This window comes from Lactuca saligna, chromosome 5, assembly GCF_052625555.1.
Source record: "Lactuca saligna cultivar CGN05327 chromosome 5, ASM5262555v1, whole genome shotgun sequence".
Classification (NCBI taxonomy): Eukaryota; Viridiplantae; Streptophyta; class Magnoliopsida; order Asterales; family Asteraceae; genus Lactuca; species Lactuca saligna.
In genome coordinates this window covers 258,306,187-258,321,576 of record NC_136421.1, presented here as the reverse complement: position 1 = coordinate 258,321,576, position 15,390 = coordinate 258,306,187, and the positions used below count along the sequence as shown (strand labels likewise).

Genomic DNA, 15,390 nt, shown 5'->3' with positions numbered 1-15,390 from the left:
TCTATAATTTGCAAACATTATTCACAATTAGTCTTATCTTCACACTCATAATCCTAATCGGAGGCTTCTCAAACCGTTAATTCTAATCAAAGATTGTTTTAACTTTATAGTTCTATTCGAAGGATTTTTTTAATTTATAAACAAAACTTCTAGGTAAGTTAAGTTTTTAATTCTTCCTCACTTTATGATATATTAAAAATGTATTTTTTCTAAAAAAATGTTTTTTATTTACTGTTTTTACTTAATCACATTGGATATATATGAGTGGTTTTTTTTATACAGATAACACGTAATATAAATGTTTAACTATTTTATTTCTATACTTTTTGATTTAATCGCATTGAGTATGTATGAATGTTTAACTTTATTTTAATGTTAATATCAATTATCAATATATGGAGTTGTTACTGTCAATTTTTTTTAATTTGTTATACTTTTTATTGAATATTTTTTATTTTGAATGTGACTATGTATTATCTCACTCTGAGTATAAAATGTACACATTTTATTCTATTACTATAAGCTAGGTTACAAACATTGGTGCTGATGACTTTTTGTATTCTCTTTTTATTTTTTTATGCCATTTATATTATTTTTAACATTATGGTTAACCAATATTAACCATTAATCAAAACCGTTAACCGATAAAAACCATTAACCATGACCAATATTAACCATACCCAATGGCTACTAAAATGTATTAACCAGTCATAATGGTTATGGTTCGGTTTTGACCAATAACCGAACCAAACCGCTCCATACACACCCCTATAAGACTTTTACGAAGATAAGTAACTTGGGGGGTCTTCCATACTTTCAAATCAAATTACACACTACACACATCATTCAATAATAGAAGCGAACAAAGAAAAGATTATCATATTGTCTCATCAAGTTCTTAATAGAAAACCACGCCAAACCAAAAGTCAGATTCACATAAATTCCCAAAACAAAAGTTAAAAATCCTTAACTAAAACCTTCAACAAAATTTACAAATTCCCTCCAAATCCGCTTTGAATAAAAAAACCTCCTCAATCCTCATAACAAAATTGTGAACCTCACACGAATTCAAACCTATCTACGTTTAAACTTCTTGTTGTTTGACTTGTTTGACTTGTTGTTCGACGACTTGTTACTCTTATTCTTCCCATGAAACTTGTCCCCCTCATCCTCCTCCTCTTCACCTCCCCTCCTCCTCTTATGCCCTCCCGCTTCCTTAATATTCTATAACAAAACCCAAACCAAACCCAAATTAACAAAAAACCATAAAACAAAAAATAAAATTTCAATTAAAAAAAAAACAATAATACCATGAGGGATAAGCGTTTAGCCTCAGTGACACGTTCCAAGAATAACAAAACCTCCTCTTCTTGTGCTTCAAACTCAGGTAGCTTCTTACCAATAAGCTTCTCTATTTGAATATACCACTCAAGCTCATACTGATTCACCAAAGATATAGCAACCCCAGATCTCCCTGCACGTGCTGTCCTCCCCACTCGATGAATATAATCCTAAAAATATATTCGCTATTATAAATTAAAACCTCAAGTACATGAATTTTCTTTTTTTTTTTTAAAAAAAAACATATATGTATATACTTACTTTTGAGTTTGTAGGAATATCATAATTTATAACCATATCAACTGAAGGAATATCAAGCCCTCTACTCGCCACATCAGTGCATATAAGAATATTACACTCCCCAGCCTTGAACTTATTCAACGCCCCTAGCCTTTTTGCCTGATTTAATAAACATTCATCATAGTTACTATTACATTTATAAAATTAAAAAAAGTCAAAATAAATTGATACCTGAGTCATTTGACCAGAAATTGGGATTGCACGAAAACTAAGGTTACGAAGCATTAAAGCCAAAAGACGCGTTGCTTCACAGGTACGTGTGAACACCATTGAAGTACTCCCGGATTTTTCATTTAAAATGTATGTAAGATAACAGTCCTTATGCTTAGCTGGCACAAAACGAAACTGTTGCTTCAATGTGTCGACTGTAGAGTATTTAGATGCTGCCTCAATCTGAATAAAATAAATATATACAAATGGTTATTCTCAGCAATTATTAAAAAAAAAAAAAAAAAAAAAAAAAAAAAGATATAAAATTTGTATACAAATTGTTACCTTTACAGGGTTTCTTAGACAAGCTCTTTGTAGCTTTTGCACCTGAAATGTTATTAGTCATGATAATGTTGTAAATTGCAAGAAACACTGCTACTGTCAACAGTATTGTTTTTATATTTTGTAAAATTGATTTTGATTATAGCATAACTGATGTAAATTTGTACCTTCTTAGTCATTGTAGCAGAGAACAAGTATGTTCTTCTTTCACGAGGAATGGCATTTAAGATTTCATCAAGTGATTTTTCAAAATCTTCATTTAGCAATCTGTCTGCTTCATCCAAAACCTGTCATACATGTGTGTGAAATATATATATAAAAGGTTTCTTTTTTGAAAATAAAGAAAGGAGGGATTTTATTTGTGTTCTTACCAAGTACTTAATTGTGCGAAGGGAAAACCCTTTAGTGTTGGATAAATGGTCCACGAGGCGTCCAGGTGTTGCAACCTGAAGCAACAGGAATGTATAAAAGGTAAAACAAGTGATGAGAAATATTCATGTTTTTTGAAAGGCAATGAAAATGAAGTACATAGTGAAAAAAGAAAATTCATAAACAAGAAAGCTTACAACAATATGTGGTCGTTTTCCAAGGGCGATGCTTTGTTGTACATGGTCTACCCCTCCAACAAGCTGCAAGATTGAAGTCGGATGATTACCAAAAGTTCATAAACCTTAAAATATGACAAAATATTCATTGGTTTGATTTATTATTGAAAGCCATTGCAATTTCACACTTTAACTATTGTATATCAAATACCAAATCATAGATTGAACGAATAAAGTTGTAACTTATTTGATGAAAATGTAAAACAAATATATATTTGTCATGTTATACGCAATTTAAAACAATCTACCTGACAATTATATGACCTAAAAACAACTTTAAAAACTCACCACTGCAGTCTTTAGGCTAATGCTTGACCCCAAGGCCTCAAATTGTTCAGCAATTTGAATTGCAAGTTCCCTAGAAAGAATTCAAGAGCAGTGAAGAAAAATAATTGTATAATCAATGGAGTTTCCAAACAAAATGCCAAAGCCAGACAAACCTTGTGGGAGAAAGCACGCAGGCAAAGAAGGCGTGTTGAACAGGTGGAACCGCCGCCGCGGCGGCCAACAGGGCTTGAAGAATCGGTAGAGCGAAAGCTCCAGTTTTACCAGAACCAGTTTGTGCTAGCCCAATTAAGTCCTTCCCTAAACATTAGATACAATCAGACAACATCAGCTACACTGTGAGATACAAAAATGCCGATATGAATCACTCGGAGTTGAAACAATAGAGAAGAGACTGAACCTTCAAGCGCATGAGGAATGGCCTCAGCCTGTATCTTGGAAGGATTTTTCCAGCCTAAACTATCACAAGCCTCGACTAATTGTTCAACTAATCCTAATTCTTTGAATGATTTCACTTCTTCTTTGTCGTCTTCCATGTTTTAATCTGCAAAAAGTCGGATAAAGTAAGGTCCTAAATCCTAATAATAAGTATTGTTTTTCATTTAACCAAAAGCATACAAATCGAATATTGTTTACGAACAATTGGAATAGAGCAGGGCAACAATGAAGACGATGAAGAGAGGGCAAAGCTGCAGTGGTATCGGCGACGGAGAAGGTTAGATTATGTGTGGCAATTTTAGGGTTTTTACGTCTCTGTGTGTGTAGTAGAAGACGGAAACGTTCGTGTTACGTGTGCTTTAGGATACCGAGTAACACACAGTACCAGACTATAGTCGTCCATGGGCTTAATCATTTTCATCTATTAGGCTATTACAAATATCAGTGAGCATTGAAATAATGGCCCAATTCTCTTTAATTTAAAACAAAATTTCAAAATTTGTCCTTTGGTTTTCAAAAAGTAATATTTTAAGGATATTTATCTAAAACGCAACATCGGTTCTTATTGTTTCAAAACCTTACATTATTGCTCCTGAACGTTAATTCTAACTTTTGACCTCTAAATGACCAATATATTTTTAGACCAAATCTGAAAAATTATATATATATATATATATATATATATATATAGGGTTAGGTTAATAATGTGGATGACATGTATTGAAGTTGTAAGAATAATTATGAACCAATATATGAAAAAAAAAATAAAGTTATAATTGAATGTCTATATTATTACAATAGAATAATATGTATCATATAATCCTACAAATATCATTATGAGAGCATTTTGGTCGATTGAACTTGATTTAAAAATAGAAATTTCAGATTTTAAGGAACAATTGATTATCTTTATTTTAAATTTTTTATTTTAGTGGATATTTATTCTTTTAATTCAGGCATTCTTAAAAAATAAATTTGAGAGTATGGTGTATATTCTAATCGAATATGTTTATAAATATGAATTTAGTTTTTTCTTTTTAAACAAAACTCTTTCTTGGTAAAAGAAAACTTAGGATTATACACTTTGTTTATATTTTAAAAGAAAACTTACAATTATACATTTTGTTTATATTTGGATGTTAATTATTGTCAATGTTAATATAATATTTTTAATCTTTTGTAATAAATAAAAAAAGAATTTAACCCACGCTCTCTCTTTATCTCTGCTAGTCTTCTCCCTTACTCCATAACCTTCTCCATAGTCACATTTGCTACACGCAAGCCGGAGAACTGCAACCCACACCATCGACGGAAACCGCTCATTCTGCTGTTGCCTGAAAAATCAACAACCACTTCAAAAAAAGAACCACCGGAAATTCCAAAATTACCAACAAAACCATTTCAAACCACCAGAAAAATCGACAATCTTGTCTTCAAGAAAACCACCTGTAAGTACCAAAATCACATCCACCTTTTCAAGATTCGATTTGCAGAAGAATTCAAGATTTAATTGGTTCAAGAGATCTTTAAGGTTTCATCTTCAATGACGAGTAAGGCTTCCGATCTAATGCTTTCTATCGGGCGGGGTGGGAGGTTTTCTTGAAGACGACGGAGGGGTAGTGGTGGAATGGCTTTTTAGGATGAGCTTTGTCTCTGAATGGAATCGATCGGAGATTGCACCTATGTTGTGTTGGTTGTGTTGCAGGTCTCCGATATGGGTGTTCACGAAAGGTACAGAGGGGAGGGGAAGACGAACTGGCATAAAGGGGGTGGTGGGTTAATCGAATGTTCTATTTATTACAAAAGAATTAAAAAGATATTATATTAAGTTACTAACATACACCATAATTACATTCCAAATATAAACGAGGACACTATTGTCAATTTCTCTTAAAAATCAGTGGATAAATATAGAGAAAACAGTGGAAATATCATCTCCCATATAGATCCAGTAAAAGAAAAAACTGTGTAGGAAGATAAAAAGTTTTTTTTTCGGCATATTTTTTTGGGAAACAAAATAAATGAATTAATAGATTAATCAAAAATAACATGGTTCATAAAAAAACATTCCTAAAAAAACATTTCAGTAATTCATTTTTAAGATGATTTTGTTAATATTCACTAAAATTGTCATAAAAATGAATTTTTTTCTTAATTTACTTAAAATTGAATCATGAATTTGTTTTCTGAGAATTTTTTCTTGTAAATTGTAACACCCCGTTTATTTATTTAATAAACAAATAAATTAATGAACGAATAGTAGCCATCAAATAAATAATTACATGTAAAAGGATGGTCTCCCATAGTTATTGTCACAATTTTAGAAGTCGGGGATTAAAAGTGTAACATCTGGACCCCGTTTATAAATATTTATGAATACATGGGCTCCGTGGTAATTATAGGAACTTAGTTGAAAATAATTCGACAAGCAATGGGTTGTTTTGTAAAATTCAGATTTAATTTGTCAAGGAATAATGGAAGCAGGGTGCAAATAGAAAATATTTGATTAAATTCGAAAACAAAAGTGTGAGGAGGGGCTGAAGTTGGATTTTTGGATCAAAGTTTAGAGGAACACGGGATCTACCCAGTGACCTATTTACCCTACTGTTACATCGCCTAGCTCATTCCTAACCCTAATCGTTGAAGCAACCACCCCCTATGTCTCTCCACTGTCGTCGCCATCATGCTATTCCGATCGGCCATCGATGACTTGGACCACCGAGGCCAACAATTGTGCCCCATCCTCTTGATCAGGAGATCCGTTGGTGACCAATTCGAAGCAAGAGAACCGTCGCCGCCACTCTTTTTCATGTGTTTTCCGAGCAGCCAATACCGTGAAGTGGGTTACATTCTTCTATACGAGTCGTTAGTGGAATGGAGCTCACGGTAAGGTCAGCTGCCACCACCTAAACCTCCTTCTTCGTCTTTTCTGTGACCTGACATCGTGTACGTCGTCGGGAACCGATGGTCGCCTTTGGTCGCTGCTGTTGGGTTTCCGATCGTCGCTTGCCACCGCGAAGGGCCGAATGAGGCTATACCGGATGGAAATCGGAGATGTGTCGTCGTTGCCTTTAGCTGAAGACGCGTCGTCGTTGTTCCCTGCGGTAGCTGTGACATCCCCAAAATCACGGCCAGAAAAGACCGGTTTTGTTTATACTTTATTTCAAAATCAGAGTTATCTTTTAATAAATGGTTTGCGAAATTTGTCCCAAAACAATAATATGATAAAGATTTATCAAAAGCATTTCCATAGAAATGTATTCATTAAAAGACTCGGGATGTCATGTTCGTACAGATCAAAAGTATAAACAGTACAATATAAGCCTTACTACATTATTTCATATCTACAGGCCTATATCCGTAATCCCTCGTCCAAAACATCACACCTATGCTCATGCGCCACTACCTGTAATACATAAAACTGAGTGGGTCAGGCTTGGGAGCCTGGTGAGCACATAGGGTTTTCAACCCACAATAAATAAGTTTATTAATTTCATCAATCAACAATAACCCGATTACCCGTTCCCGTTATCCTCACTTTACGTCCCTAAACACCTATCATAAGGGACCTAGCCTAAGGATTATCATCGGGACGGACACTACTGCTAAGGGGATTCCTCAGCAATAAATGTCCTAATAGGCAACCATGTGGGGGATGGAGTACATCGGTGAACACATCGTTCACAACACCTACAGGTTGTGAACCTGCTAGTGTTCCACTGGACTGTCTAGAAGAGTCCGTGGTCGTCATCTATACTCCGCTAGATGACTGGATCAACAACAACAACATCGAGGCCTCTCATCATTTTATCACACATCACCTATTACATCTACCCATGTTTTACCCCAACATTTTCGTAGATATAAAATACATATACAGTTTAAATCATTGAAAACATGTATAACAACGTTCATCTAGCATAGATAGCAAGTATTCAGATAATATGCACACATAGCACGTAATTTATATAAAATACTTCATATCTATGTGTAAGTTGAAGGTAACTATGCACTCACTGGAAAAGGTGGTGATTCCGAACTCAGACAGCGCTTCGCTTCTTAAAAAGAATTTTTCTTCGACGAAACCTAGTATTATTACCACTAGAGTTTAGTTTATTATTCGTCGAGACTAATTAATAGTCTAGCTATTATTATTATTATTATATAAGCGTCAAAAAAATACTTATATAACCCATAATAATAGCCCAAGTATTTATTATAAGTTCCTAATAACGTTACTATAATTAAATAAAAGTTATATTAAAAATAGCGTAGGCGTAGCTCACTTACAGCGGGTTTCATAGAAAACCGGGCTTTGCTTGGAGCAGCGTTCCTGAGCCGAAAAGCTCTTCTTCTCAGAGCCTTCGAGCACTCCGGGGCTTCCGCCTCGTGCTAGGGAGGTTCCCTAGGCTTTTCGGGGGATTTCGGGGCTAGAGAGAGGTTCTAGAGAGAGAGAGAGAGTAAAGAGAAGAAAGAATGGGAAAGGTGTGAAGAAAATGAGGGTGGGAGAGGTGGTATTTATAGGGTGAAATGTGGCTGAACTTGGTGCCACATGTCACCATCTGGTGGCAAGCCTTGGGGAGAAAGCAATGGCCAAGATTGTGCCACATCACCCATTTTCGCACAGCACACTTCCGACTTCTAAAATCCGTAACTTTCACATACGACCTCCGTTTTTGACGTTCTTTATATCCACGCGTAGGTAATAATAAGATCTACAACTTTCATTTTGACACCGTCAGCTAATTCTTGACCGATCTTAAATTTAACAGTACAAGGAGATTATACTGTTAAACGTCTGCGTAAAATTAATAACTTCTACATACGGACTCTGTTTTTGTCTGTCTTTTTACCGTTGATTTCCTATTAATGAGATCTTCAACTCTCATTTATGTTGCGTAAGCCAAAAACCGCTCGAACTAAAATTCGAGTTTCAGGCCGTGCACTGCTAAGCCGAATCTTAGAAAAATCATAACTTCTTCATACGAAGTCAGATTTGGGCGTTCTTTTTATCGATGTTCTTAGTTTAACATATTCTACGACTTTTGTTTAGAGTGCTAAGGCTAAAAAGTCTTCTATCGTAAATTCACTATTTACGTTTCCCGGTGTCGTGCCGGTTTTGTCGTAAAACTTCGGCGGGCCATAACTTCTTCTTTATAGCTCGGATTTCGGCATTCTTTATATGCACGGAAACCTTGAGACATATTCTACAACTTTATGTAGAGATATCGGGATTATCTCACACTTTAATTTTGACGCTCATTTTTATTCTTTATTAATTATACATTTATAATTAAATAATAAACACATAAACACACATAATTCACATAATACTCAAATATTTCATATTTATTACTTCAAAAAGAGTTACAATAGTTGACCTAGACTATTACATTGACAAAAATGCTTAGCCCTGAAAACCCGGGCGTTACAATTCTCACCCCCTTAGGATGATTCCGTCCCGGAATCATGCATCAACAAACAGATGTGGATAGCGACTCATCATGTCATCCTCTGTTTCCCAAGTGAGATTCGGCCCATTCGAATGTTTCCATCGGACTAGCACCAAGTCGACCATCTTGCGTCGTAACTTCTTAGTCTTACGGTCAATAATTGCCTCAGGCTCTTCGATCAGCCTTTTATTCTCATCCATCCTTAATTCCGAGATTGGAATTATGTCGGGAACATCTCCCATGAATTTCCTCAAATAACACACATGGAAGGTGTTATGAATACCATTGAGTTCTTCGGGCAATTCCAGCTTGTAAGCTTGGTTCCCAATCCTCTGAAGAACTTTGAATGGTCCAATAAACCTTGGACTCAACTTTCCTCGTTTCCCAAATCGTATAAGTCCCTTCCACGGTGAGACTTTAAGTAAAACGGAATCCCCAACTTCGAAGGTTATCGGTCGTCTTTTCTTGTCGGCATAGCTCTTCTGACGATCCTGAGCTGCTAACATTCTTTCCCTAATCACCTTCAATTTCTCAGCAGTCTCATGGACTATCTCGGGGCCCATAAACTGCTTCTCTCCGGCTTCAAGCCAACAAGACGGCGTACGACACTTCTGCCCATACAAGGCTTGATAAGGAGCCATCTTGATGCTCGAGTGAAAACTATTGTTGTAGGAAAATTCTACCAGAGGTAAGTGCTCGTCCCAATTCCCTTGGAATTCGAGGGTACATGCTCTCAGCATATCTTCCAACGTCTGAATCGTTCTTTCACTCTGACCATCAGTTTGCGGATGGTAAGCAGTACTCAAACACAACTTTGTACCCAACTCCTCTTGTAGACTCCTCCAAAACCTTGACGTGAAACGACTATCACGATCTGACACAATCGTAAGAGGGACACCGTGAAGTCTTACAATTTCCTTCACGTAAGCATTTGCGAGCTTATCCATAGACCACTTCTCGTTGGCGGCTATGAAGTGTGCACTCTTGGTGAAACGATCCACGACTACCCAAATCATGTCGTGTCCATTCTTCGTTCTGGGCAGTTTAGTCACAAAATCCATGGTGATGTCTTCCCATTTACCCATGGGTACAGGTAAGGGTTCTAAACTCCCATACGGTTTTTGATGTTGTGCCTTAACCCTCGCACATGTTACGCACTCAGCCACATACTTCGCAACATCGAGCTTCATCGTCGGCCACCAGTAGTAGGGTTTTAGGTCCCTATACATTTTAGTGCTACCGGGATGAATCGAGTACATGGTCTTGTGTGCTTCTTCCATTAGAAGATCTCTTATTCCTCCCGTCTTAGGTACCCAAATTCGATCTTGGAATACCTTCAGTCCTCGACTGTTCGTACCGAACACTAACGTTTTTCCCAAACGTTCTTCCTTTCGGTCATTCTTTTCTAAGGCTTCTTCTTGAGCTTTCCTGATACTTTCCACAATCATCGAGACGACTTCAATTCTTAACGCTCTCGACCTTCTTCTTTCAAGATTGACTTTCCGACTGAGAGCATCAGCAACAATATTTGCTTTACCTGGGTGGTAAAGTATCTCACAGTCGTAGTCCTTGAGAAGTTCTAGCCAGCGTCGTTGCCTCATGTTCAACTCCTTCTGATTAAAGAGATACTGGAGACTCTTATGATCAGTGAAGAGCTTGCACTTCGTGCCGTAGAGGTAATGCCTCCATATCTTTAAGGCGAATACTACCGCTGCCAACTCCAGATCATGAGTGGGGTAGTTCTTTTCGTGCTCTTTCAATTGTCGAGATGCGTATGCTATCACCTTTTCTCTTTGGGTCAGAACACAACCTAACCCGACTCCAGATGCATCACTATAAACTGCGAAATCTTCGACTCCATCGGGTAGAGAAAGTATCGGCGCTTCACATAACTTCTTCTTTAGCTTCTCGAACGCCTCATCGTGTTTCTCACTCCATGTATACGTAGCTCCTTTATGGGTCAAAGCTGTTAATGGAGCAGCTATCGAAGAAAAGCCTTGGATAAATCGTCGGTAATATCCGGCTAATCCTAGAAAGCTTCGAATCTCCGTGGGATTCTTCGGACGTTCCCACTTCATTACAGCTTCGATCTTGGCAGGGTCAACCATTATTCCTTCTTGGTTAACAACATGACCCAAGAATTGGACTTCCCGTATCCAAAAGTCGCATTTGGAGAACTTTGCAAAAAGCTTCTCCTTCTTTAACACCTCCAACACTTCTCGTAGATGCTTGTCGTGCTCCTCCTGACTTTTCGAGTATATGTCGTCGATGAACACTATCACGGATTTATCGAGGAATGGTTTACAAACCCTGTTCATCAAATCCATGAATGCTGCGGGAGCATTGGTTAGTCCGAATGACATAACCAAGAACTCGTAGTGTCCATATCTTGTTCTGAATGCAGTCTTCTCAATATCCTGCTCTCTCACTTTCAGCTGATGATATCCTGACCTAAGATCGATCTTTGAGAAGTAGCTTGAACCTTGCAGCTGATCGAATAGGTCATCAATCCTCGGCAATGGATACTTGTTCTTCACCGTTGCCTTATTCAGCTCTCGGTAGTCTATGCACATCCTCATGCTTCCGTCCTTCTTCTTCACGAATAACACCGGAGCTCCCCAGGGTGATGAACTAGGTCGAATGAAACCGCTGTCCAACAGCTCCTGAAGTTGCGTCATGAGCTCCTTCATCTCCGTCGGTGCTAATCGGTAAGGTGCCTTTGCTATCGGTGTTGTTCCTGGTAATAAGTCTATACGAAATTCTACTTGCCTATCAGGTGGTAATCCGGGAAGATCTTCGGGAAAGACTTCCGGATAATCGCACACAACCGGTATATTCTGCACCTCTTTCTTTTCCTTCTTAGCATCGATTACGAATGCCAAGTATGATGCACATCCTTTGGACAAACATTTTCTGGCTTTCATCAAGGAGATGATTCCAGAATTCACTCTGCGTTTGTCCCCGTACACCATAAATGATTCCTTTCCGGGTGGGTTTACCCTAACTATCTTCTTTCGGCATAATATCTCGGCATCGTTGGCGCTAAGCCAATCCATACCCAAAACGATGTCGAAACCGTTTAACTCTATGGGTAATAGTTCCTCATGGAATTCGTTTCCGTTTAGGTTAATGACGATGTTCCTAATACGATTACTAACAGGTACGAATTTGCCACTGGCAACTTCTACAATCAGGGCATTATCTAGTTTTTCTACAGGCAATGCTAATCTTCCACCAAATTTATGCGATACAAAGGAGTAATTGGCTCCGGAATCAAATAGTATATTTGCAGGTAAACCATTTACAAGAAAGGTACCTGAAGCGACGTCTGCTGCCTCCTTTGCAGCCTCGAGCGTCATCTGGAAGGCTCTCGCCTTCGGCTTTGGTGGTATGTTGGGTCTTCCTGCCTCCTTCTTCTTCGGGCAGTCCTTCAAAATGTGCCCTTCTTCATAACACCCATAACAGGCCTTCTGGTTGAGGGTGCATTCGTTGGCATAGTGCCCAGGCTTTCCGCATTTGTAACAAGTGACTCCTCCATCACACTTCCCAAAGTGCTTCTTCTTGCACTTGTCACACCACTTTGCTTCTAATCCTCCTCCTCTCGAACCAGACTTCGAGAATCTTCCTTTCTTACCGGACCTCGAGGATCCATCAAATTTCCGTTTCTCTCCCACTTCCACTCTCTCCAGACCCTTTTCTCGTATCTGGGTCTCCACATTCTTAGCAGCCCAGATGGCAGCTTTCAGAGTGGTAGTTTGCTTGACCATTGGACCGAAGTCCGCTGGTAATCCGAGGGCAAATTTGTTAACCTTGGAGAGTTCAGTTGGGACGAGGTGAGGAACAAGCTTCATTTTCTCAGTAAAGCTTGCAGCGTATTCAGTAACGCTCATTCTTCCCTTCTTCAGATTCTGGAATTCGTTGCTGATCTCCAGAAGATCCTGCTCAAAACAGTATTGCATCTTCAACTGTACCAGAAAATCCTCCCACGACATTTTGCTTGCTTCACCTTTGGGCATTGAATCAGCTAATAGCTTAGTACTCCAGATTTCAATAGAGGAACTGCAAGAGCAGTCTTCTGCCTATTGCTACACTCGCAACTCTCAAACATTGTCTCCATCTCAGAGATCCAGTTCATGACTTCCACCGGCGTCGGGCTTCCGGATAGACTCGGTGGCTTGGATGCCATGAAATCCTTGTATTTGCATCCACGTCCATCATTTCCTCCATCCTGGTGGTTTTGCCTAACTATCGGTGGGTTGGCTTGACCAATAGTCCCACTGTAGTTTCCTTCTTCAGTCTGCCCTTCGTTCAACTCGGGCTGTTCGAGCTGAATAGTCGCTTCCTCTCGATTTTGCTAGAGCAAACGCCTGGTTTCCTCCATTTGACGATCCAACATTGCCTGGATCATCGCTTGCACTCCGGCCATCGTTATTGGTCCGGCGGCGGCTTCCACAACTGGTATTTGCTCGATCACGGGGGGTTGGTGTCCGTTCCCATTTGCGTTTACGTTTCCGCTACGGGTCCTTACCATCTTGATCTATATACCGAATAAGGTGGATTTAGATCTTTATTTAGGAGAGACGTTTTAAATCATCCTTATCACTCCGAAACGTTTACATGCTAGTTCTAATATCGTAGTCGTACGTTTAGAATCCTAAACACATAAGGTTCCAGATCCGGTCGGCAACAGACCATAGATCCCGAACAAAATAACAGCATATCATGCATAAAACATTTAGCACATAAAAAGCATTTTAGGCACAATTCCTAAAATAAGCTAGTGCTCACACCTCACAATCATCGCTTAGCATTCTAAGTTTAAGTCTAGAAATCCTACAAATTCCTAGTTCGCTTAAACTAATGCTCTGATACCAACTGTGACATCCCCAAAATCACGGCCAGAAAAGACCGGTTTTGTTTATACTTTATTTCAAAATCAGAGTTATCTTTTAATAAATGGTTTGCGGAATTTGTCCCAAAACAATAATATGATAAAGATTTATCAAAAGCATTTCCATAGAAATGTATTCATTAAAAGACTCGGGATGTCATGTTCGTACAGATCAAAAGTATAAACAGTACAATATAAGCCTTACTACATTATTTCATATCTACAGGCCTATATCCGTAATCCCTCGTCCAAAACATCACACCTATGCTCATGCGCCACTACCTGTAATACATAAAACTGAGTGGGTCAGGCTTGGGAGCCTGGTGAGCACATAGGGTTTTCAACCCACAATAAATAAGTTTATTAATTTCATCAATCAACAATAACCCGATTACCCGTTCCCGTTATCCTCACTTTACGTCCCTAAACACCTATCATAAGGGACCTAGCCTAAGGATTATCATCGGGACGGACACTACTGCTAAGGGGATTCCTCAGCAATAAATGTCCTAATAGGCAACCATGTGGGGGATGGAGTACATCGGTGAACACATCGTTCACAACACCTACAGGTTGTGAACCTGCTAGTGTTCCACTGGACTGTCTAGAAGAGTCCGTGGTCGTCATCTATACTCCGCTAGATGACTGGATCAACAACAACAACATCGAGGCCTCTCATCATTTTATCACACATCACCTATTACATCTACCCATGTTTTACCCCAACATTTTCGTAGATATAAAATACATATACAGTTTAAATCATTGAAAACATGTATAACAACGTTCATCTAGCATAGATAGCAAGTATTCAGATAATATGCACACATAGCACGTAATTTATATAAAATACTTCATATCTATGTGTAAGTTGAAGGTAACTATGCACTCACTGGAAAAGGTGGTGATTCCGAACTCAGACAGCGCTTCGCTTCTTAAAAAGAATTTTTCTTCGACGAAACCTAGTATTATTACCACTAGAGTTTAGTTTATTATTCGTCGAGACTAATTAATAGTCTAGCTATTATTATTATTATTATATAAGCGTCAAAAAAATACTTATATAACCCATAATAATAGCCCAAGTATTTATTATAAGTTCCTAATAACGTTACTATAATTAAATAAAAGTTATATTAAAAATAGCGTAGGCGTAGCTCACTTACAGCGGGTTTCATAGAAAACCGGGCTTTGCTTGGAGCAGCGTTCCTGAGCCGAAAAGCTCTTCTTCTCAGAGCCTTCGAGCACTCCGGGGCTTCCGCCTCGTGCTAGGGAGGTTCCCTAGGCTTTTCGGGGGATTTCGGGGCTAGAGAGAGGTTCTAGAGAGAGAGAGAGAGTAAAGAGAAGAAAGAATGGGAAAGGTGTGAAGAAAATGAGGGTGGGAGAGGTGGTATTTATAGGGTGAAATGTGGCTGAACTTGGTGCCACATGTCACCATCTGGTGGCAAGCCTTGGGGAGAAAGCAATGGCCAAGATTGTGCCACATCACCCATTTTCGCACAGCACACTTCCGACTTCTAAAATCCGTAACTTTCACATACGACCTCCGTTTTTGACGTTCTTTATATCCACGCGTAGGTAATAA

At 38.5% G+C, this 15,390-nt stretch overlaps 1 protein-coding gene and 2 long non-coding RNA genes across 3 annotated transcripts; all 3 read right to left on the bottom strand.

Moving 5' to 3' along the window:
• Positions 1–874: 874 nt before the first annotated feature.
• LOC145047514 (DEAD-box ATP-dependent RNA helicase 10-like) lies at positions 875–3,860 on the bottom strand. Its single transcript, XM_078995794.1, has 12 exons — positions 3,664–3,860; positions 3,424–3,567; positions 3,179–3,323; positions 3,027–3,096; positions 2,700–2,762; positions 2,505–2,579; positions 2,301–2,420; positions 2,137–2,178; positions 1,813–2,034; positions 1,603–1,740; positions 1,311–1,511; positions 875–1,224 (listed from the first exon to the last, which is right to left on the bottom strand). The coding sequence occupies exons 2-12, from the start codon at positions 3,557–3,559 to the stop codon at positions 1,075–1,077; spliced, it is 1,362 nt and encodes a 453-aa protein (XP_078851920.1). The 5' UTR covers positions 3,560–3,567; positions 3,664–3,860; the 3' UTR covers positions 875–1,074.
• Positions 3,861–6,805: 2,945 nt separating this feature from the next.
• Positions 6,806–7,926, bottom strand: LOC145047166 (uncharacterized). Its single transcript, XR_013682126.1, has 3 exons — positions 7,752–7,926; positions 7,479–7,547; positions 6,806–6,867 (listed from the first exon to the last, which is right to left on the bottom strand). It is a non-coding gene; the product is annotated as an uncharacterized LOC145047166 (long non-coding RNA).
• Positions 7,927–14,025: 6,099 nt separating this feature from the next.
• LOC145047168 (uncharacterized) lies at positions 14,026–15,146 on the bottom strand. Its single transcript, XR_013682127.1, has 3 exons — positions 14,972–15,146; positions 14,699–14,767; positions 14,026–14,087 (listed from the first exon to the last, which is right to left on the bottom strand). It is a non-coding gene; the product is annotated as an uncharacterized LOC145047168 (long non-coding RNA).
• Positions 15,147–15,390: the final 244 nt, after the last annotated feature.